Here is a 23,198-nt window from a genome sequence, read left to right as displayed (position 1 = left end):
AAAATAAATTTATCTCTATTGATCATGACGAAACATTATTTTAATTATTCTCTAAACAAAATTCAGAACAAAACTAGCTATGCAGCATTTATATTATATTAGGTACTCAAAGAAATTTACTTATGAATCACAAGGTACCAAGAGATGAATGCTGGTTATAAAAATCATTGCATCATTATACGTAAAAGACTTTGGGATGAACAGATCTGGTTATGTTAGGTGTCCTAAAATCAATCCCTCTTGGAAACTGAGGAGTAAACACACACACACACACACACACACACACACACACACACGTCTTATGTTCTTCAGTATTACATTATTATATAAATCAATTTCAAGAACACTGCAGTTTAAAATATAAAGTACAAGACAATTTATTATAGAAACTGATTTCATAACCAAAGGACAGAGAATTTTCATGTATAAATTTATCAACCCTTGTAGGAAAAGGAAAATAAATTGGAATATATTGATTTTAGAAGGTTCTCTTCATCACAGACATAATTAAGAAAATAAAAGACAGGCCACACAGTAGGAGATGTTTTTCCCATGTATAACAAGCAAAGTGGTCTTATCTAGAATCAATTACTGTGAAAAAGAATTCAATAGAATTGAAAATTAGGAAAAATAACTTAGACAGAATCATCAAGAATGCAGAACAAAATATTGTCAATAAGACTATAAATTAATGAAATCATAAAGTAGTATTGCCTTTTGCTTATTTTTTGTTTGTTTGTTTTTGTTTTTCAGCAGAGACTTTCTCTGTATATGTATCTCAGGCAGGCAAAAATACGGAACTCAGCTTCTGTGTTCTCACTAGGACTATACATGTTGATATCTGGTCCAGCTAGTGTTATCTTTAGAAGTGTCTATGTACACATGAGTGCTCTTGGATTCTCCTTTATGTATGAACAATAGAGAAGTGTATACAGGAACATATGAAAAGATTCATTGATGTCAGAGTTAATATTGATGGTTGACAGGGCGAGATCTAAACACTCAGGAGACACACCTCTGTACAGATCTGAGAGGAATTTCTATATTGGTTTAACAAAGGTGGAGACACCTACTCTAAACATAGGTAGCACTGTTACAGAGGTTGGTATTCTAGACTCAATAAAAAAAAAATGAGAGAAACCAAGCTGACCATCGACATGGGTCTCTTTCTGATCCTAATTGTGGATGTCATGTAATCAGCAGCTTCAGACTTCTGCTGCCACCACACCATTCCCAACGATGATATACTATATCCCCAAACTATGAGCCAAAGTAACCTCTTATTTCTTCAACTTGCTTTTGTTGAACATTTGGTCACAGCAGTGATGCGGTGATAAAAGAAACTAATGCAGGAGGTAGATAAATTGTTGATATTGAGTTCATATATATATATATATATATATATATATATATTCGCTCTAAAAAAAAACTCAACCTACAAACATAACTGTCTAAAGGATCATTATTTTATTTTTTCGTTTTTTTTGAGACAGTGTTTCTCTGTAACTTTGGAGCCTGTCCTGGAACTACCTCTTATTGACCAGACTTGTCTCAAACTTACAGAGATCCGCCTCCCTCTGCTTCCATAGTATTGGAATTGAAGGCATGTGCCAACACCACCCGGCTAAAGAATCAAAATCTGACATAGATTATACAGTTTTAACATATAAAAGTTGAAAAAGCAGGGAATTTGGCTTAATGGGTAACACACTTACCACATAAATATGAGGACCTCATCTGAATGATCAGAGCCCACATACATAGAGTCAATGATAAAAGCCAGCATGTCTAACCCCAGTCCTCCTCTTCAATTGAGACAGGACACTCCTTAGAAACTTGCTGGCATCAAACAACAAAAAGGCTCAATCAAGTAAAGACAGATGGGAGATGAGAATTGGTACCCGTCTTTTACATGTTCTCTGACCTTCACATATAGTATGAACACATCGTAACCATTTATACACACATTGTATATGCACAGAAAGGGAATTTTAAAAAGTTCTTACGTATAGATGATCAACTGACATATAAATGAGGCTCATCTTTCAAAAAGGAGGAGGATTTTGAAGGAGAAAAGTACTGAGAAGGTTGTCCAAGATGTTGGTAATATTTTCTATCTATACTTCTTTTAGTCGAGTGCCATTGAGTGTGATTTATTTTTTTTATATTTTCTGTAAGCATCTTGCTTTGTAAGAAAGGATCATGTAAATTAATCCTTTAAAACAATAAACATTTCCACGGGAGTCTTTTAAGTCTATTATGATTAGTTGTTTTTTAAACAGCAGATCCTAATTTAGATAATACTGGATATATATTCAAAACAAATGCTACCAAACAATTTATCCTATCCTTTAAAGCAAGTGAGAACTTCATTACTATGTAGCATTTCATCAGTCCCCAGAGATACATTCTCATGAGCTATGAACATAACTAGCCCAAAGCCATTTGTCCAGTGAGTCATCAGCAAGTCTTTTCTCTTCCCTACTTCTTCTGCAGCTTAACAAATAAGAAACTCTCAGTTTTGACGGGATGAATCTCTTACTTTGTAATATCTTCCTCTCCCACCATGATTCTTAGCCCATGCAGCTTAAACGTGCAATTTTATTAAAATGGAGCATAAAGAGTAGGCCCTGCTGAACATAAGTAGAGAAAGGCAGTGGGAGAGGTTGAATTTAAAAAAAAATAAGTATCAGTTTTGATAAGACACATAAATAGATTTCCAGCAGTGATGCTGTGGGGAAAAATGAGGCTAACACATTGGATAATCTACATTCCTGTTGATTTTTAAGATAAATACGATAGGAATGAGCTGTAATTTAACCGTGAATCTCTCAGAGCACATTTGTTTAAGATGTAGATTATTTTTAAAGACAAAGTTTTCTCCTTAAAATACCAATTGGCAGCAATGTTATTATATCATTAAAATAAATTTAGAACACTAACTCCGTTGTAATATGATAGCACTGCTTCAACTTTATAATGAAAAGCATTGCTAATTTGTCAACTTTCTTTCACTTATGAAACTAGAGAGAAATATTTCTTCTTGTACGCGTTCATGTCATTCTCTTCTGCACAAGTGATGTTAAAAAGCATTTGGCATTTTCATTGATAATTGGGTACGCATTACCCACTTAATGCACACTTTACAATTACCAGAGTCTTTGCGATTTCCAAATGCGTTTTTGAGTGTTATTTTTAAAAAGTTCTTTTCCTGGGACTTAATTTTATTTTCCAGATATAAATGCACTTTATCACCATGAGTATCGTGTGTAGTTTGGGCTGCACTTCAATGACATTTAGAATTTATCAGGTCCCAAATGCTTTTTTTATTTTTGTTTATCAATATGAGAGTCCTCCAGTTTAAGAAATAATGAGACACATAACTTGCAAGTTTACAAGTGCCTTGAAATCCTTTTGGAGTCAATGATCTTTACATTAAGATTCTGCCTACTGTTGTGTAACTGTTTATTTTTCAAATGTGTGTATGTGTGTGTGCATGTGAATGTATCAGGTGTATATGGTTTCTTGCTGATATCAGGATGATTCCAGTGGCGATTCCTCAAGCGCTCTAAGCTTTTATTTGAGACAAAGCCATTGCCATGAACTCACTTAGTAGGCTTGGCTGGCTACACAGCAAACCCCAGGGATTTATCTGTGTCTTTGATTTTTTTAATGTTGACATGTGTCATCACATCCGGGTTTTTTTTGTTTGTTTGTTTTTTTTTTTTTTTTTTTGAGTTTGAAGTCTGATTCCCATGCCGAGGGAACAATTTCCCTATTAAGCTACTTTCCTAGGCCAGTATTTCTTTGATTCATGAGGATTCTACTTTCAAAATAAATACACACTATAAAAAATATCTCACAATGTACACATGAGAAATTCAGAGCCTGTAAACGCTGAGTGACCTTGGGCAGGGAGCATAGTTGTATCACCTTGAATTTCTCTATCTGTAAAATATGGTTTAGAATAGTTTACAGGTTCAGAATAATGATGAATGGCTTGGTGGGTTTAAAACCTTTTGCATTCCTCTGGAAAAATGATGATGGCTGTAAATGTCTACATGTTTATGGTGATTTAAAATGAACTGTTATTACATGTTAACCCTGAAGCATTCAAAGTTGGTTCTGGGATATGATGCAGGATTCTGTAATCTCACCACATAAGTTAAATCAACTAAGGCTTGGAACACCCCTAAACATGTATAACTTTGGTATTAATAATTTTAAGATATAAAGCTAACATAGTCAAGGAAAATGTATGGTGCATTTCAAATTGCCTTTATGAGCAGCAGCTTCAAAATTCTGGTCATGAATCAAATACTTGGTGCTAGAATGAATAATGAAAAGCAAATTCTGGCCTGTTAACAGTGCGGAGCGAGGCTATGGGTTGCCTTGCTATTTTCATCTAACAACAATCTATCCATTAGCCTTGCCCTCTGGTCTGTGTGTATTTGATATCTAGTCCTCTATTCATCTTATATGAATTGGGCAATGCCACTACTCTCATTTTACACACGAGTTAACTCTGGGTACAATGTCATAGTGCAGACAGTCATCAAAAACAGGTAGCTTGCTTTAGTACCTATGTCCACTGCATTGTCATCTGACTTTCCCAAGTTTTCTCAGAGTCTCACAGTCTCATTCAACAGTCCCATTGCATAAAGGAGAACAAAGTTCCTTTTCAGCCACAGCCAAGAATAGTCATTTCCCAATCCAGTGTTTTGCTTCTTTCATCATGCTCAGTCTCTCCTTGCCTCTTCCAAGAGGTTCTGGTCACACACTTTTCCTCAATGTCCTACTTTACCTAGCTTCTGTGTTGAGATCAGAGACATCCATCTCATGCTCAAATCAAATCACTTCACATTTAAATGATATTCTTAGCTCTTTCTCCAACCTTAGCTACTGCCTACTAAGGATACTGCTCAGTAACTTGAAGTCCACCTCTTATTTCACCTTATAAGATTTCTTGAGGCAGTGCCGAGTACAGCAGGGGAGGGATCCTATATCCCACTCTCTCTGAATATTGATTTATTTTTTCTGTGCTTATGGGCAAATGAGTTCTTTCTTCCCTTTTAAAATGAGGATTTTGAGCCTATCAGAGGCTTTACCATAAAGAAGAAGAGAGTCATTTTGCATAAATCTCAATAGTATGTACTACTCATGGGTAATTTTTTTCTCTTTTTGTATTATTTTGTTTAGAATTTTACTTAATTACTTATATTTTTTTTTGCTCTGTAAAAATAGGAGGTATCTGCCAGCATTAGCTCTACCATTTAGTCTCTAGAACCTAGTATTATGTTTAAGACATCTAAGAACAAGTATAAACAGGTGGTGGCCAGATTAATAAATGTAGAATCAATTTGGAGGCTTTCAAGTTGCCTTTCCTTCTGCACTGAGAGAAGAAATGTATTTGAAACATATCATCTATGATTAAATATGAAATACAACAGAATCCAAAAGTTTTAGCATGATTTCATGCCAAGTGTCTATATATTTTATTGACAGATTTCTAAAAGCAGATACTAAAAGCCTGCTAAACACAGTTTAGTAAATTTTTAGGTTTCTTTCCTAACACCTATCTCAGTTTCTCAGGACGGTATTTTAAATGGCAGACAGAGATCCCAATACCCCACTGGAATACAGGAGTACAAAGCAATTCATTAGCATACACATGAAAGAAGGAAATTCACCTATAGCCTTTGCCAACAAAACCTTTGAGAAATAGGAAAATTTAAAGCAGCTACAAGTTGCTTCATGAGTCAATCTGGATTTATCACTCTGGAATGCTGAGGTGAAAGATAAGAGGTGACAAGGGACAGAATTTCCTCTCAGAGTTAAATTTGGAGGGGGTTGGGTAGGGTGGGACTAAATTAGAATATGCCTGAGTACTTGACAGAACAGAGTCCTATGCTAAAAAAGGTTGTCACAGACTTTTGTGATCAATAATGTAAAACATGTCTAAAAGCAGCGGTGAATGATTTGTTAAGACTGAAGACATATTTGCCCTATTTTATAATAGGCACTTTTTAAAAACATAGGCCACATTATCAGGAAGTTTTCATGTTGAGATAAGTCATAAGGCAGAAAGTTATAGGCCATATCTAAAATAAGCTTAGTTTGTACCTTCAGACTGCTACCACTAAGGTAAAAGTTGTAAGCAAAAATCATCAGTTACCTAATATATACCTGCAGTTCCTCACATGAACACAGTGCGGTCAGAAGGGTACTTATAATTCTGTTGAATCTGTAGGCCTAGTTGATGCTACAGCAAACTACCAAAGACAGTACACAAATGCAAACATCTTCCTTTTGATGTATAACTTGATTCTGACTTTGGTAAATATGTATAAGTGGGGATTCTGGACAAATTTTTGACATGTGAGAAAACCAGTTGTCCAATAATTTGATAGTGAATGACATCTGTCTTCCTTGGGGTTGCTTAAAGGTAGGATCCGGGGGTGGGGAAATTTAAATGAATAAGATCAATTGTACCTCATGTATGAAGCTATCAAAATAAATAAACAAATAAATAAAGTTGAGATAAAAGCAACTAAAATCTCATATGGTTACAAGTTACCTACTTGGTAGCTTGACTTGGTTGTGCTGACAAAAATAACATTGGAAGGATTAACAGAGTTCTTAAAAATAATTCTGAAAAAGGGAAAGTTCATTAATTTTTCAAAAGAGATGAATTAGCGGAAAGTTCACAGAAGAAGACAAAAATGGGGGCGCATTATCAAGGACAGATAGGCCTGCTCTCCTCTGTGTCTCACTTCATCCTCTGGACAGAGCTGGAGTGTTAAATACACAGGAAAGGAAGCTGCGCAGCTGGGACAGGATGCATCTTTCATGATACACAAGCAGTGCATGAGGTACTACACTATGAACCCCAAAGCATATTAGGCAGCTTATTGCCTTACAGATATTCATTTTGAAAATTATTTAGAAAATACACTGCTTTATTTTTTGAACCTGAAATGAAGAAAGAGGTCACCCTTGACTTCTATAGAGAGTTCTTTCTGTAAAGGGGTCAGAATGAGGAGCATTCATTTTAGAAAGAAAGTTTTTCTTTTTCTAAATAAAAATAATTAAATTAAAATGTGTTTATTAGCAAAGTACCTTGAGAAAAACCATAATCTTTTAGGGTTTAAGCATATATTCTATAAAATAGAGACAAAAGAAATATTGACTTTGCTGTTATATGCCAGTTCAACAGAGACTTTAAATATAAAGAGTGTGGATCTTTTATGTAGGTAGGGAGAGCTTGTGGGAGTGGGATGGGTGAGATGGAGGAAGGGTGGATATGGGAGCAGGGAAGGAGATACCTTAATTGAGGGAGCCATTTGGGGGTTGGTAAGAGGCTTGGCTCTGGATGGGTTCCCAAATGTCCACAGGAATGACCCCAGCTAGGACCCTGGGCAGTGAAGGAGAAGGTGCCGGAACTGGACTTGTCCCATAGTCAAACTGATGACTATCTTGAATATTACCATAGAACCTTCATCCAGCGAGGGATGGAGATAGAGACAGAGACCCACATTGGAGCATTGGACTGAGCTCCCAAGGTTCAGTTGAAGAGTGGAAGGATGGAGAATATGAGCAAGGAAGTTAGGACCATGAGGGGTCGGTCCACCCAATGAGACAGTGTGCCTGAGCTAATGGAAACTCACCAATTCCAGCTGGACTGGGACTGAATGAGCATGGGATCATACTGGACTTTCTGAATGTGGCTAACAATTGGGCAGACTGAGGGGCCAATGATAATGACACTGGGATTTGTCTCTACTGCATGTACTGGCTTTTGGGGATCTTATTCTATTTGGATGTATACCTTCCTAAGCCTGGATATAGGGGGAGGCTTGGACTTCCCACAGGGGAGGGTACCTTACCCTCTCTTAGGACTGGAAGGGGGTGGGAGGAGGGTCTGTGGGGGAGCTGGAGGAAAGTAGAAGGAGGGAAGGAAGTGGAAAATTTGATTTGTATCATTTATAAAATATTTGAAATGAAAAAATAAAAATAAATAAATAAATAAATAAATAAATAAATAAATAAATACTATAAAAAATAAAGAGTGTGAAAAGCAAGGACTAGGTAGTGACTGTTGTGGTAATGTGGTCCTCAGAACTTTGATGAGACTGAAGACTTTATAGTTACAGATATGATTCTCATGGATTTTAACTAAAGATATATCCGGTATAAGCCTAGATTCTGCAGGAAAGGATAGCTATTTGGAATAATATCTATAAAAATGCTTATTAATTATCGTCTGAATATCCAAGATGTATTTCTTAATTGATAAATATTCCAATTTATATAGTTTTTGTTATTGTTAGAATTAGCAACTTCCTTTATATTTTAGACAAAAGGGGGGAAATATTGTGGGAATTCAGTCTGAAAACCACTTGTATTGTGGTTGCTTTTACTAGTGGATGTGGTCTTCTATGGAGATATGTGACTCGATTAAACCTCAGGGGAAGTGTCACATGGAAGGTTGGTGACCTTCCCTGGACCTCCTTGATCTCCTTTGGAATGAGAGGATCAGCAGCTGAAGCAGCAGCAGCATTGCAGCTTTGTTTTATGTGTCCTTTATATTTTGCACCTGTTTAAAAAAAAAACCTGACTTAATCACATAGCTCCTTCCCTCTTTAAATAAAACTCTATCACACAAAGACACCACATGCTCTGCTTAAGATTCAGAGAAATCAAGCTAGAATTGAACTAGAAGGTCACTCCCTACTGGTTACCCTTCTAGTGCCTGATGCTGCTATCCAGTCTGCTGGGAGAAAATTTTCACTGTCACACCCAGCTGCGGGTCCTATGTGCAATGCTACTGATTGCCCAGGCTATCTGTGCTCACTGGTTAAATAATGGTGGGCCTGTTCTGGGGATTATCAGTTACTATCTAATTGGAATGGAAACTTCTGTCACAGGGAAGAATTTATAGTTGGTACTGTAAACTCAGCAAAAAGCAAGTGTGGCTGAGGAGGTCATAGGCCCTGGTGGGAAAACTCATGTTCATTTTGTTTGTTTGTTTTTTGTTTTGTTTGTTTTGTTTTTCTTGTTAAATGAATATGGTACATCTAACAATGTTCCTTTTAATTAACTATCTTTATAGCCCTAGATATGTGCTTCTGTCAGATTAGTTTAGATAAACTTGTCGTGTTGGGCAGTGGTAAATATAAAGATTAACTGTTTTTTTTTTTTTGTTTGTTTGTTTGTTTGTTTTTCGAGACAGGGTTTCTCTGTGGCTTTGGAGCCTGTCCTGGAACTAGCTCTGTAGACCAGGCTGGTCTCAAACTCACAGAGATCCGCCTGCCTCTGCCTCGGGATTAAAGGCGTGCGCCACCATTGCCCGGCATAAAGATTAATTGGTAAAAGTGTTGAGAATTAAGTGATTGCTGAATTCTCAGTTATACATGAGAGACCTTGTATCACATCCCTTCAAGGCTCAGGAGACATGAGAGAAAAAGGGGTCAAATAGAATATAAGTCCAGAGGAAAGCTGGACAATTGTTCAATACTGTCTTCTGGCTGTTGAACTCTGAACTCTTATCTGCTATGATTTATTATGCAAGACGTGGACAATATTGTGTACCTCACAGAACCACAGTTTCCTGAAGATTTATAGGCAATTGGTGGTTGATAAACAATGGGGATATTTGTTTCACTTGCATAGCTACTGGTAAGTTGCCCATACTTTATAAATAAGCCATCATTTAAGTTTATGCAAACTTAAATGAAACTCATTATGTTATAAACAAAGATATTAGAACATATGGGGGATGAGTTGGAACTGAAAAGGAAATAACAGGAGTATGGGAGGATAAAATAGAGAAATAAAGAACTCAATATGATCATTTAGATATAAATGTGTGTGTGCATGAATCTCAAATTTAAAACCACTATTCTATTTAATCAATGTATGCAAATAAAAACACTAAATGAATTCGAAATATAAGAAGAAACTTTAGATACAAATAAGAATTTTCTACTTGAAATAATAATTTAAAATATAAGATTATATATGTGTATATGTATATGATATATGTATTTGTGTATATGTATGTATATATGTATATAATGTTTGAATGTTAGAGAATCAATGAAATTGGGAATTAGAGATATCATTTCTCAATTGTTTATGTGAATAAAAACCCTCACACTCATATTCCAGGTAAACCATGTCATTTTCATGTATGTTGAATGATGGTGAGTGTTTCAATCTGTAAATTTCTCACCAGAAGGCTATTGTGAAAACAGACCTAATTGTGTTCTGTTGGATACAAGTTGAGTTTGGGAATGACTTTATCTGAGATTCCAACATTTGACCCGTGTTATTCAGCCAATAACTTTTCCAGTCAAACAGCCATTGTTAATTTAAGAAGATGATAAAGCATACAAGAATGAAGAAACTGGTCATGAAGTTCAGAAATGTTTCATTAGATCAGAAACTACTCTTTCTGTGTTATATTCTTGAAGCCCTTCAACTGTATGCAACAGGAATCCTTTCAGACACTGCATCAGTATAAGTATTATGCAGAATGGCAAAATACTTGGACTTTTTCTATCTCCTGAAAATGTCAGTGTTAATGCCTACAATCTTTTAAGTTTGCAAAACAAAGTTCAGTTATTGAATGTGGGAAGACCAACTTTTTGCAAGGATCGTAGTGAAAGATTGTGTTGTTTCATACGTGGTTTCCGTGTGTGTACATTTTGTGATGCCTGGAGGTTGGCTTCAGGCTTCTTCCTCATTTTCTTCCCAAATGATTTTTTTGACTCATGATCTCTTACAGAATACTGAACTGACCAAATAGACTAGATGAGCTGGCTAGCAAGCCTCAAAGATCCTCTTGTTCTACCTCCTTAGACTGCAATTACAGGGCTATTTCAGGACACTCACCTTTTTTTTCTATGGGTGCTCAGGTTTGGACTCAGATCCTCAGGTTTACACGACAAGTACAGTAGCTATTAAACATTAGGTCAGCAATGGAAAAAGAATAATGGAGATATAGCCAAAGAATTGACTTATCTCACTTATGCAAGTAAATAATCTAACTTCTTTTTAGTTTAACATTTTTTTTCCATTTTGGCAAAGATAAAAATATATTTTAGTTAGGAAAAGTTTGAAATAGATGTGTTTCTTTAAGCCAAAATATAACTTAAAATCATAGAGATGATTTTAAACAACTTTTTAGGGTGCAAGCAATTAAGAAGAAATGTGTGGCTATATGAACTACAGTGTTGTCCTTTCAGGTGTAAACACTCAAGATTTATTTAATTTGTTTATATGTTTGTCTCTTTTTGAGACGGTCTCAGCACTCAGGTAAGGCATTACAAGCCTCTACCACTATGACAGGGCCTGATATTTGATAAATAATGCAACAGAAACTTGGGAAATTCCAAATAAATATTCTGGCTGTATAGAATTTTCTTTGGAATTTGTCAGTGTGTGATCTGATTGCAATGTTCTGGGATGCCTACCTTCCAAACAAACCAGTCTCTAACAGCTGCATATTTCTGTAGGGGATGTGTATAGTATATAGTATATTTTCAAGTGATTCTCTAAGATAAATTCAGAAATCAACTCTAATGATTATTGGGTATTATATGTGCATAATGTATAAGCAGGCTCTCTGCCAAACATTGCACCTCCAAGCGCCTTGTGTAGATCATGTGATCTCTGGTGCAGAACACACTTGATAACATATCTGCAGGGTAAGATAAGATGCAAACACAATCTTTAAATTTGTTTTTTGAAAGTAATAGACAACATAGACATTTCCCTGAGCCACCAAACAGCAACAACTAACATTCAATTCCCTACTTATCTAGAGTGCAGAGAGTCATACCAGGGAGAAATGCAAGCCTTCTACTTTGTCTACATTGTGAGATATAATTACTCTCAAAAAAAGCTTTCACTGAATCCAATATGAAGCATTTTAGTCCCTGGAAACACTATATATACAGGATATAAGAAGCAGTGTCTATTGTTCATCTGCTAATGTCTCCAAATGTCACAAAGGTAATTACTTGGATGACATTTATGTAATGCAGCTGGACATTGTTACAGTTAATACAAAGCCTGCCTGTGGCAACCACTTTATTTCCACCTACATATCACTGTGGGTGTATGATCGCTGTTCCTAGAGAAATGCCCGTCTGCCCCACATGACACCACTGCCGTGGGGTTGCTTTCTGTGCTGTTCATACTAACACCTTATTAAAAGAAAGGACAGCAATATTATATGTGTGATCTTAATATTGGCAGGTGGTACTTCTTAGAGTACTTCACAACATATAATTAACAAAACATATTTTTTAACTAAAAACAATAATATATTTTCATTGTCCTTAAGAACCTAGATTTATAAGTTACACAACCAAAACTTTTTGTGCACATAAAATTCCATTTGATTTCAAAGAGCAGGTTACTGAAAAAAATCTATCTTTTTGGCCCAATATAGATACATCATTAGACTATTTTCTAGGATATGTATTGAGTACAGAATTTTCCCACAAACTTACATGCAAACTGTAGTTTTGCTTTCCTACTCAGAATGGTGCCCACAGGATTGGTGGCCAGACACTGGTATGTGCCAATATCTTGATCTGTGCGGGGGCTGCTGATGGCCAAACTGCCTCCATCTAATCTATAGTGATAAGTCATGCTGAAGTCAATATCTGTGCCATTTTGTTTCCACCTTCAAAGATAAAAAAGAAATAAAATTACATATATAATATAAAGAACAAAATGCTATTTATCATAAAATCATACAATTTTAATTCCTATAAGCATAAAATAAGCAAACAAAAACAAAACAAAATACATGATTACCTATTGGGAGATCTCTGTAATTTCACATGTTCTGTTTTTTGTGTTTAGTGCTGGGGTTTGAACTAGGACTGACCTCACATATTCTTCCTGTGTGCTGTACCACTGGGCTACATCTACAGACTCTTTTACTTTTTTTTTTTTTTTTAATCTTCAGACATGTTCTCACCAAGTAGCCCCAGTGACCACAAACACACTCTGAAGCCTTGACTAGCTTGGATGGAGCTTACAATTCTCTTGTGTTACTGTAGCCCAAGCTAAGATTATAGGGCTATGCTACCAAGCCTGACAAATACAACTGTTCTGGGGCCATTGATGCAAACTGATAGGTTGTTTGAAAGTCCTTAACCTTTTATAAGTTACAATAACTCACACACAAGAAATCAGAAAAGTATTAGGGCTCTTAACATGAGAAATAAAAAATTATACATCAGTTAATAATTCTGACATCCATTTCTTTAGAGATTTTTCAAATAATGTATACCATACCCGAATCCTCACAATTGACACTGCAAAACTGAATGTCAGAAATGACTTAGAAACAGAAACCCAAGAAGGCTACATTACATCCAGCACAAAGAACGCCAGCAAGGATCTGACAATGCCCATTCAAGGCTGATAACAAAACAATAATAACCCGACAGCTTCAAAATGTGATTGTCTTTGTGAGTCTGCCACTTGGAAAATTAATCACATTGAAATTATTTCAATGGTACTTAGGAAAGCCAACCTAAAATTATATGCCAGCACAACAAATACAGCTTGAGAATTTTTTTTTTTTTTGATTTTAAGAAGCCAAAATCTCTCAAGTTAGCTAATAGTCAACAGTCCTTTGGTGTATGAATTATCTACTTATAAAAGGGCATTAGCACTATTTGGAAGGAAGCCTAAATAGCTTTAGAGGACTTCATTTGGTCTTTTCAAGACAGTAAATATGGACTCACCACCTCTTACTAGATTTACTTCTTGAATTGGAAACCTCCCAACATCATGTTTTAAATTATAAACATTGCACATCAATGAAGTATATCTCAAAGTTATAATTTGTATGTAGTCATTTAAAGCATTTATGGAAATAGGCATTTAAAAGAAATGAATCGTAACTCATACTTGTAGAGGTAGAAAAATACAGAGATTAAAAAAAGCAAAATTTCTCTTTATTCACTGTCAGGATCATGCTTGAGGGCCTATTATCACATACAGAGTCATTCAACATTGCACTTTTATGAAACTGGGGTTTTCGGGAGCAACTCCCTAATCACAGACAGAACTGCATATTTAATGCTAGGTTTAATTAGGAGTTTCCAGGATAAAAATGACAGCAGATAAGAGCTGAAGTTTGTAGTTAGTGAAAACTTAGCGGGACTGGCCATGTTTTCACTGATGACTATGTGTCTCTAGGAAAAAGTAAGTAACTTTCTTAAGGTCCCTGGGAAGTGACCTCTGAAATGAAAACTCTATGCTTAGTTGAAAACTAGAAGGGCAAGAGAAGATGTGGAAGCCCTTCAGCTTCTGCTATTGACTCTAGATTTTAGGGTAGTGGTTCTCAACTTTCCAAATACTACAACGATTTAATACAGTTCCTCACGTTGTGGTGACCCCAAACCAAAAAATTGTATTTGTTGCTACTTCAGTTATCTACTTTTCTACTATTACAAATCTTAATGCAAATACCTGTGTTTTCTGATGGTTGACCCCCCTACACACCCGTGAAAAGTCCTTAGACTTCCAAAAATATGTCATGACTCACAGGATGAGAACATCTGCTTTAGGGTATTTGTCCTGACCCTGCCACTAATGGCCTGTTCCTATATGATATATCCAGTATTCAAATCATATTTTAGGGTATATGCCTCCCTAGTTATGATTTTTTCTATTAATAGTGAAATTATATTTAAAATGTTTTGTTAGGGTGGGTAAATGTGAGAAAGGAATGGCATTCTCCAAAGTTATTTTGAATACCATTAATTTGGGGGGATGGCTTTGTGACAGTTCACTGGAGAAAAATCTGACTAATGCCTACTAAAATAGAAAAGAAATACAAAACTGGGTACTCCTCCATACTAGTAAAGATATAAAGTGATGACTCAAATATTAATAATTCAGAGGACTTGAACCGATCTTGTCAACTTTATAATGATTTGGCCCCCTCCTTCGTATGTCAACTTCTTTTTAATAAAATGAAGATGAACAACAGCCATCAAGAGTCCATTTATACAGCTTGGTTTTCCCAGCACTTTTCCAGTAATAATTTGTACATACTGCTTCTTGTCTGTGCTCTCAGGACACAAAACACAGAAAACTTTTCTTCCAGCTGGGCTGTCTCAAGATACCAATATCCCTCTTGATCTCACTGCAAACCTGTCTTTTTTCATTCACTTACAGGGCATGGTCTCCGACCTCAGTGTTCTCTATCATTTTCAAAGAGAAAGGTATACCATACTTAGTTTGCCAGCTCTCTTTAATTTTGGAATCAATCACCGAAATAACTGCTGTCATCATTACATGCTCCTAATTAAGCGCAGTAATTGTTTTTCAACACAAATTCAAAGTTGTTGGCTTAGCTGCAGCAAATGAATTTTTCACAGTGGCCCCGTAATCATTCTAATCACTATGGTACAATGATTATTAAACTGTGCATATAGATCAGGAGTTCAGCTCTGGGTGTGGGCTTTGTCCTAATTAATATGCTTAAATAAATGGAGAAATAGTTTTACTTCATTAAAGTGACTGTCAGACATACTTTCCTGAGAGCATTATATATCCAAGCAAATTTTCCTATGACACAAGCTAGAAAATGTGTGTCGAGTGAATATTTTATGCACACAAATTAACACATTATTTCTAGGAGAGATGATGAATTTGAACTGGAATATGATCCTTTTACTAAGGAATATCTTTCACAACTAAGTAGTTGAGATCTGACTGGATAATATGACTAAGAATTCTATTTGCTTTCCTTTGGAAATGTGTGGAAATGCAGGCCTTTGTGTGTGATGTCTCACAAATCTGCTCCTGGTTTTCAGTGCTTCTTGCAGGCACCTAACTTTGAGCCCAGCCCCAGATCACTGGAGAAAAACACTAAAATCCACATTCTAGTTTGGCGTGCTGCTGATATTAGGGACTAAACCTGTTGTCTCCATGTAAAGAGTCTTCTTGTCTGCTTAGTCACAGCTTCCCTGGGCATTCTTGTGTCCATCCGTTATAAAACTGTTACAGATACACCAGATTTGACTGCAGGAAATCTTTAGTAGGAAGTGGAGAAGTGTTTGAGGAAAGAATGACATCTCCTGAGACTTTACTGACTATCTTCTTTTCCAGGAGAGGCTAACACTTAAGAGTGGGTTGGTTCTCTCCTGGCTATATGTGGTTAGGAGGAGATTTGTCAGATGGGAGCTGGAGAGATGACTCAGCGGTTAAGAGCTCTTCCAGAGGTCTTGAGGTCAATTCCCAGCAACCACATGTTGGCTCACAACCATCTGTAATGAGATCTGGTGCCCTCTTCAGGCCTGCACACAGAAAGAACATTGTATACATAATAAATAAATTTAAAAAAAATTATCACTGGCATTTTTACTTCTATTGTCTGTGAGAAAGCATATGATGTAGAGAAATAACATATATATTTTCAGATAGAGCATTTGGGATTAAGTTCTCAGCTATCTGACTTTCGTGCATATTCTAGTTATTAGTAATTCCCTCCTACCACTTACTTTGAGTAGCCCACTCTCTTTGACCTTTGCATAGCTGTGTTACTCAGCTTTATTATCTTATGTGTTCCTTGAGCTTTGAAACTATACAAGCAATCCTTCCTCGCTTCTGGCTTTATCGTCCTCTTGTTTATAAAAGCATTTGTTTCACTGAGCATGACTTTACTCAAATTACTCTTTAACTATTTCCAAAGATCTACTTTCAAGATTGCTAATTGCTCCCATGAGTTTCAGTTTACTCTGCTGAATTTACAGAACAACAGCAGAAAGAAGAATATACATGGCTTTTTTTTTCCCTCCACAGAATAACCAATATAACAATACATTTAGGGGAAAAAAATAAATTTGGTACTATGATCCTAATTAGAACAATAAACCAAAATCTTAAAGGAGCACATTTAAAAATACTCTCCAGGAAAGGCCACTGTCACTCCAGGGAGGAGGGAGTATTTAATAAAAAGAGAGATGATCCTCCAAGGGCTGTCTGAAGGATCGAATTGCCACAGCAAAGCATAATTCTTATTTTTAAGTGGAAAGCTCTCATATACTGTTTCTCATTTTGCCTAAATAACCCTGTATGACCTTGGACTCTGTAATAATAAAGACCTTTTCTCCAGTGTACATTCTACCAAATAATCTAAATTTTATGTTATTATTAGTAAATTGTAAAAAGAAAAAAAAACAAATGTAAACAGAAATGGCAGTGCGGAAAGTAAATTTTACAATACACTAGAATACAATGGGTGAAATACCACTGCCCTTTGCTATATTATTGAGGAAATTGGGACTGTGTCTGACATTTAGGCATTAAAAATTTAATTCTTTTTCTCATTCAAAGTCTCTTGACCATGAGTGCCTTATGCTGCAAACAGAGGGATGTTGAGCACTTCATAAAAATTAGAAATAAGAAGCTAAATTGCTTACTTTCAGCTTTGTAGTTTACAAATATCTGAGCAACATACACCATTCAGCACTGTTAGAATTCCTAGCCACATTCCTTCTTTATGTCTTCACTGACGCACTAACTTTCTGAGAAGCCATTGATAAAGGCTCTGGGACTTGTTTCTACTGCATGTCCTGGCTTTTTGGGACACTAGACTATTTATCTATTTGGATGCAAAGCTTCCTAGGACTGGATTGGAGGGGGGGGGGTTGGACTTCCCAGAGGGCAGGCTTTCCTGCCCTCTCTTAAGGAGGGAGGGGGAGAGAGGAGAGTGAGTCAGGGAGAGGAAGGGGAATGGGAGGAGGAGAGGAAGTGTAAATTTTTTGAATGGAAAAATAAATTTAAAAAGGAAAAAAAAAACCTCTTTCTAAACAGTAGTTTATACTTCTATGACTATAGCCAAAACAAACATTTTAAATATACTTTACTTATTTATGTTATATTTAACAAACTTAAAAACATATAGGCATTGAGATATCCCTCCCTTCCCAGAAAACTTTCCTATGTCTTTGATCAACTGAATTAACTTTTAAACTCCAAAACTATAATTTCAAATATGGTGTTTCTAGAAGAATGAATTAATCATATTTTATACAGTCCATTTTTAATTAGGTTAAGTTAAGGTTAAATTAAGTTATGTCCGCTTTCTAAAAATTTATTCTTTCTGTGTAAGAGTGGTTGCCTAATGTATGCCTGTGAACTATGTACTTGCAGTGCCAACAGAGGCCAGAGATGGTATTTGATCTCTTGAAACTGGAGTTACAGACTGTCAATACCATGTGGATGCTGTGAATCAAACCCTGGTCCTTTACCTGAGCAATAAAGACTCTTCAATACTGAGTGATCTCACCAGCCTCGAGACGTCTATGCTTTTATTTTGTTTTTTCTTTTAGCAGCAAAATAAATTTTAAAAAGTCCCAATTTGAGTAAAACCGTTAGTTAAGTGATTGATCTTACTCAATTGACTTGCATTGGATTTAGAATTTAATAAGAAAAGGATTTAGCTTTTAAACTGTTTAGTCATGATTGTAAAATGAGGAATATAGTCTACAAAATGTAAGTTAAATACAAGACAATGCACAGATGACTTTGGCTATGCCCATTCAAATGTGTGACCCATTCCTCTAGTAATGATATATAGATGTGGACTGTATTTCAACACAATATGGAAAGGCAGAAAAGTAAGCTCAGTTTTCTAAATTTTACTTAATTGTTGCTTTTTGTGTATCTCAGTTCAATTTATGTCTAAAAATTAAAACTTTCAGGAGGCTTTTAAAATCCAAATACCAAATGAGGAAATGCCATTCTGATGTTTATAACTTTTCTTCCTACATTCACAGTGCTCACAGTTCTTACCAACAAAAGAACATTTCATTTAAAAATACAACTTAATTACATATATTTATATATCTTTTAATTCTACTCACACTACAACTGAGTAAATAAGAAAAAATGTTCATTCTTCCTTTCACCCTGCCCTTTGCTTTGTTTCTTTGTAGTGATCTGAAGACTGAAGGATGTCTGAGGAGATTATTATTTTTAAGTGTTTTTGTTAAAATTCTACTTTAAGCAAATATATTGTGTATTGCAAAGATCCCAGAGAACACTTTATATGTGCTTTAGATAGACAAAAATAAACCAGAGCAATTATAAATAACATACAAATGAAGACTTTGAAAATAGTATTCTCTATGAGAGACAAACATTTTTTTTTTTCCTGTACTAGAAATCCCCTCTGGCCTTAGAATGTACATCAGTGCTTCTAACATAGTTTTTCTACGATAAATAATTTTGGCACAATGGGAGTTGTAGGGAAGTTAAAGTTGAAGGTTTTACTGTGATTGTTTGTTTATAGAAAACCATTTTCATAGCTCTTGTATTTGGAGAAAATGAAACAGTGTCCTTAAACTGAAGTAGATCTATACTGAATGCAAAATAAGTTAGAACTTTTTCAAGTTGTGAAAGTAAATCTTTCTTTATCCATTTCTGTCTTCCTGTGCTTTTTTTCTTCTTATATTTTTATGTGGTCTTCACTCTTTCTCAATTCTAATTATAGATGGCTTTGCTTTCGATTCATGCTAAGAATAAATGTCAAATAAACAACAGTTACATAGTAGTGTTTACTTGAAAATGATGCCTAAAATGCAGCATGAGGGAAGGTGTTAGGATTTGGGGTGTGTATATATGCTTATATGACTTGTCTAGACAAAGCTGAATAGCAGTGGGAAAATATCTTGAGGTATACTCTGAAAATATAGACTGTTTCTGAGAATCCTTACTATGTGTCTATTTTACAGCAACCACAAAGAAGACAACAGTGGTACCAAGAAGAGGAGTTTTACCTGTAATGGGGTGAAGGGTAACCATTTGCAGTACAAGTCAGAATGATTTCAGATCTGGATAAATCCAAAGGAAAAATGACATCTTGTGGCTCCTGGATGAAAATAGGACGGCTGAAACGACCCTCACCTGGAGATAGAAAAGAAAATATCCACTGAGTTATTTCCCCCTGGATGAGAACACACGTGTATTAAATCTCATCTCTACAAACATTAGAAAATAGTATGTTATAATAAGATTGATTGTAAAAAACTTCTTCAAGAATGATAAAAATATTAACTTTTTTTCTGTCCTGAGGACATAGTTCAGCAAGTAAATGTACCAGATGCATAAGTTTGATGATTTAAGTGTGAATCCCAGAACCCCTGTGAGAGTAAAACTAGACCAGCTTATTCAGTGTCACACAAGAAACAATAGACTGCTTTGCAAGAAGGGAAGCAGGAACAAACTCCTGGAAGTTGTCCTAGGTCCTTTGTACACCAACATATGTAATCATCAGAAATGAAATTATTTTTAAATGACTTTTTTTCTGAGTTGTGTGAAATAACTTTGTGAACTAAGCTGTTTTCATCTCAAATTTAATAGTTTACAATTCTATAAACAAAGAACATTCTACACCATACAATAAAAGCAACAGTATTAAGTAATTAACATGACTTACTCATCTAATCCTTTATCTCATTTAACATTTTTTCAATGAAACCTTTTGTAATCAAAGTTGAGAATCCCAATTCATTCAATTGCTGTTTTTTTTTTCTTTCATGTAATTACACTCAGTCAGTCCAGTGCTACTCATTCTGACCAACTCTTCCCCTTATTCTTCCCTACATCAGTTCATTTATTACACCTTGGTGGCTCCAACATCTGGCACTGGGATTCTAGAGTCTGTGCTCTTACATTTAACGTGACTGGATGTTTTCCTTATAAGGAGGAAAGGCAGAAGAAGAGCCAATGTACAGAGTAGAAGACTGCATTTGTTCTTATATTAAAATATACACTATGAACCATAAACTTGACATTAGGACTTATTTGTAGGATGCTCAGTCCATACAGGTAGTGCCAGAGAATGAAAATCTTACGAATTAATGCTCACTTCTCAGTTTGGAAAGACAGCAAAACAAGTGTTTAAAAATACACAACCCGGAATCCAAACAGCCTTAGCAGGTATGAGCAACACCCATGAATTTGTTAATTATGATTGTTTGGGAATTTAGTATTGTTCTTTTTATAAGTTATATCATATCATGCTGGTTACAAGAAAATGGCAAATCAATGAGCTTTGATAGTATTCATCTACAACAACATCATCACTGCTATCATTTTAATTCTTTTTAGATGAAGAAATTTAAATATAGTAAGACAGATTTTTTTTTTCAAAATTGTATCTGTTTTAAGAGAAGACAGTTTTTTTTTTTGTCTTATTGACTGTTTCCTTTTCTTTACAGAAGCTTCTCAGTTTCAGGAGGTCCCATTTATTTATTGTTGCTCTTAGTGTCTGCACTACTAGGATTATATTTAGGAAGTGGTCTCTTATGCCCGTGAATTAAATGATACTTCCCACTTTCTCTTCTATCAGGTTCAGTGTGGTCAGATGTATATTGAGGTCTTTAATCCATTTGTACTTGAGATTTGTGCATGGCAATAGATATGGATCTATTTTCATTCTTCTACATGTTGACATCCAGTTATGCCAGGACCATTTGTTGAAGATGCTTTCTTTTTTTCCATTGTATGATTTTATCTTCTTTGTCAAAAATCAGATATTCATAGGTGTGTGGATTAATATGTGGGTCTTCAATTCGATTCCATTCATCAACTTCTCTGTTTTCATTACCATAGCTCTGTAGTAGAGCTTGATGTCAGGGATGGTAATGCCTCTGGAAGTTCCTTTATTGTATAGGATTCTTTTGGCTATCCAGGCTTTTTAGTTTTTCCATATTAAGCTTATTATTGTTCTTTCAAGGTCTGTGAATAATTGTGTTAGGATTTTGATGGGGATTGAATTGAATCTATAGATTGCTTTTGTAGGATTGCCACTTTTATTATGTTGATCCTTCCTATCCAAGAGCATGAGAGATCTTTCCATTTTCTGGTAGCTTCTTCAATTTTTTTTTCTTCAAAGACTTAAAGTTCTTGTCAAATGGGTCTTTCACTTCCTTGGATAGTTTTACTTCAAGATATTTTATTTTATTTGTCGCTATAGAGGAGAGGGTGCCGGAACTGGCCTTGCCATGTAGTCAGGCAGATGATTATCTTAAATATCACTTTAGAGCATTCATACAACAACAGATGGAAACAGAGGCAGAGACCCATATTGGAGTGCTGAATTAGGCTCTCAAGATTCAGTTGAAGAGTAGAAGGAATGAGAATATGAGCAAAGAGGTCAAGACCATTAAGGGTTGATCCACTGAAACAGTTTACCTGAGCTAATCAGAGCTCTCCAACTCCAGCTGGACTTATAAAAAACAGCAGAGGACCAAACTAGTCTCTCTTAATGTGACTTCCAGTTGCATGGCTGGGGCAGACTGAGGGGCCACTGGTAGTGGCACTGGGATTTATCTCTACTGCATATACTGGCTTTTTGGGATCCTATTCTCTTTGGATGTATACCTTGTTCAGCCTAGATGTAGTAGGGAGGGCCTTGGACTTTAAACAAAGCAAAGTGCCTTACTCTCTCTCAGGATTAGAGGGGGGTGAGGTGGGAGGGTGTGTGGAGGGAATGGGAGGAGGGAAAGGAGTGGGAATTTGAATTGGTATTTAAAAAAATTATAAAAAAGAGAAGCCATAAAATTAAATAAAATAACCATATTTCGTCCTCATGATCCACTTACCAACCCCACTTCCATTAAACAACTAAAACATTTACCCAAGTAAAATAATTTTTTCAATAGTAATTTTAAGTTTTAATTTCAGTATATTTGGCTTTGTTAAGTAGTATAGGCAATCAAAAGCTTCAATTTTAGCTGTCAGCTATTAGACAGTGTTGGATAAATTATTTCATAATGTTAGTCCTAATGCCCCTCTGATCAATGCAATATAGGTATTGGACCTCAGGATTATAGCAAAGGCTATTTTAGAAAGAATGGACTGAATGTATTTTACTCCTAGAACCGTGATATCTGCAAGACATAATAGAATACAGGAGCATCTGTAGTGGAGCGGCGAGTCTAACCAATAGACAGATGACCCTTCTCCATCAAGCATCAAACATATATAATAAAACAACAACAATAACTAAAGTTTACTGAAAATAACAACAAAACTAAGAAACCTTCCTATATAAGGCAGTATGACTGTGGTCACAGAATTGAAAGATTTCAAATCCTTAATCTTGCCCCTGCTCATTCGATTTATTCATGAAATAACATCATGAGAAT

General features: G+C 35.5%; 1 protein-coding gene across 4 annotated transcripts in view; it reads right to left on the bottom strand.

Annotated features, from left to right (window-relative positions):
• The window catches only part of Cntn6 (contactin 6), a 355,535-nt gene that overhangs the window by 183,860 nt on the left and 148,477 nt on the right, over positions 1-23,198 (bottom strand). For all 4 annotated transcript variants that reach the window (XM_041634298.1, XM_041634331.1, XM_041634320.1 and 1 more), the window contains exons 3-4: positions 19,824-19,950; positions 12,522-12,697 (exon numbers count right to left, since the gene is read on the bottom strand). In XM_041634298.1, the coding sequence (XP_041490232.1) occupies positions 12,522-12,697; positions 19,824-19,950 (303 nt within the window). The remainder of the gene's footprint in view (positions 1-12,521; positions 12,698-19,823; positions 19,951-23,198) is intronic.

The sequence above is a fragment of the Microtus oregoni genome, unplaced genomic scaffold (genome assembly GCF_018167655.1).
Source record: "Microtus oregoni isolate MIOR12 unplaced genomic scaffold, Mior012 000002F_ref0000024, whole genome shotgun sequence".
NCBI lineage: Eukaryota > Metazoa > Chordata > Mammalia > Rodentia > Cricetidae > Microtus > Microtus oregoni.
The sequence above is the reverse complement of the archived record's forward strand: the minus strand, read 5'-3'. Positions and strand labels throughout refer to the sequence as shown.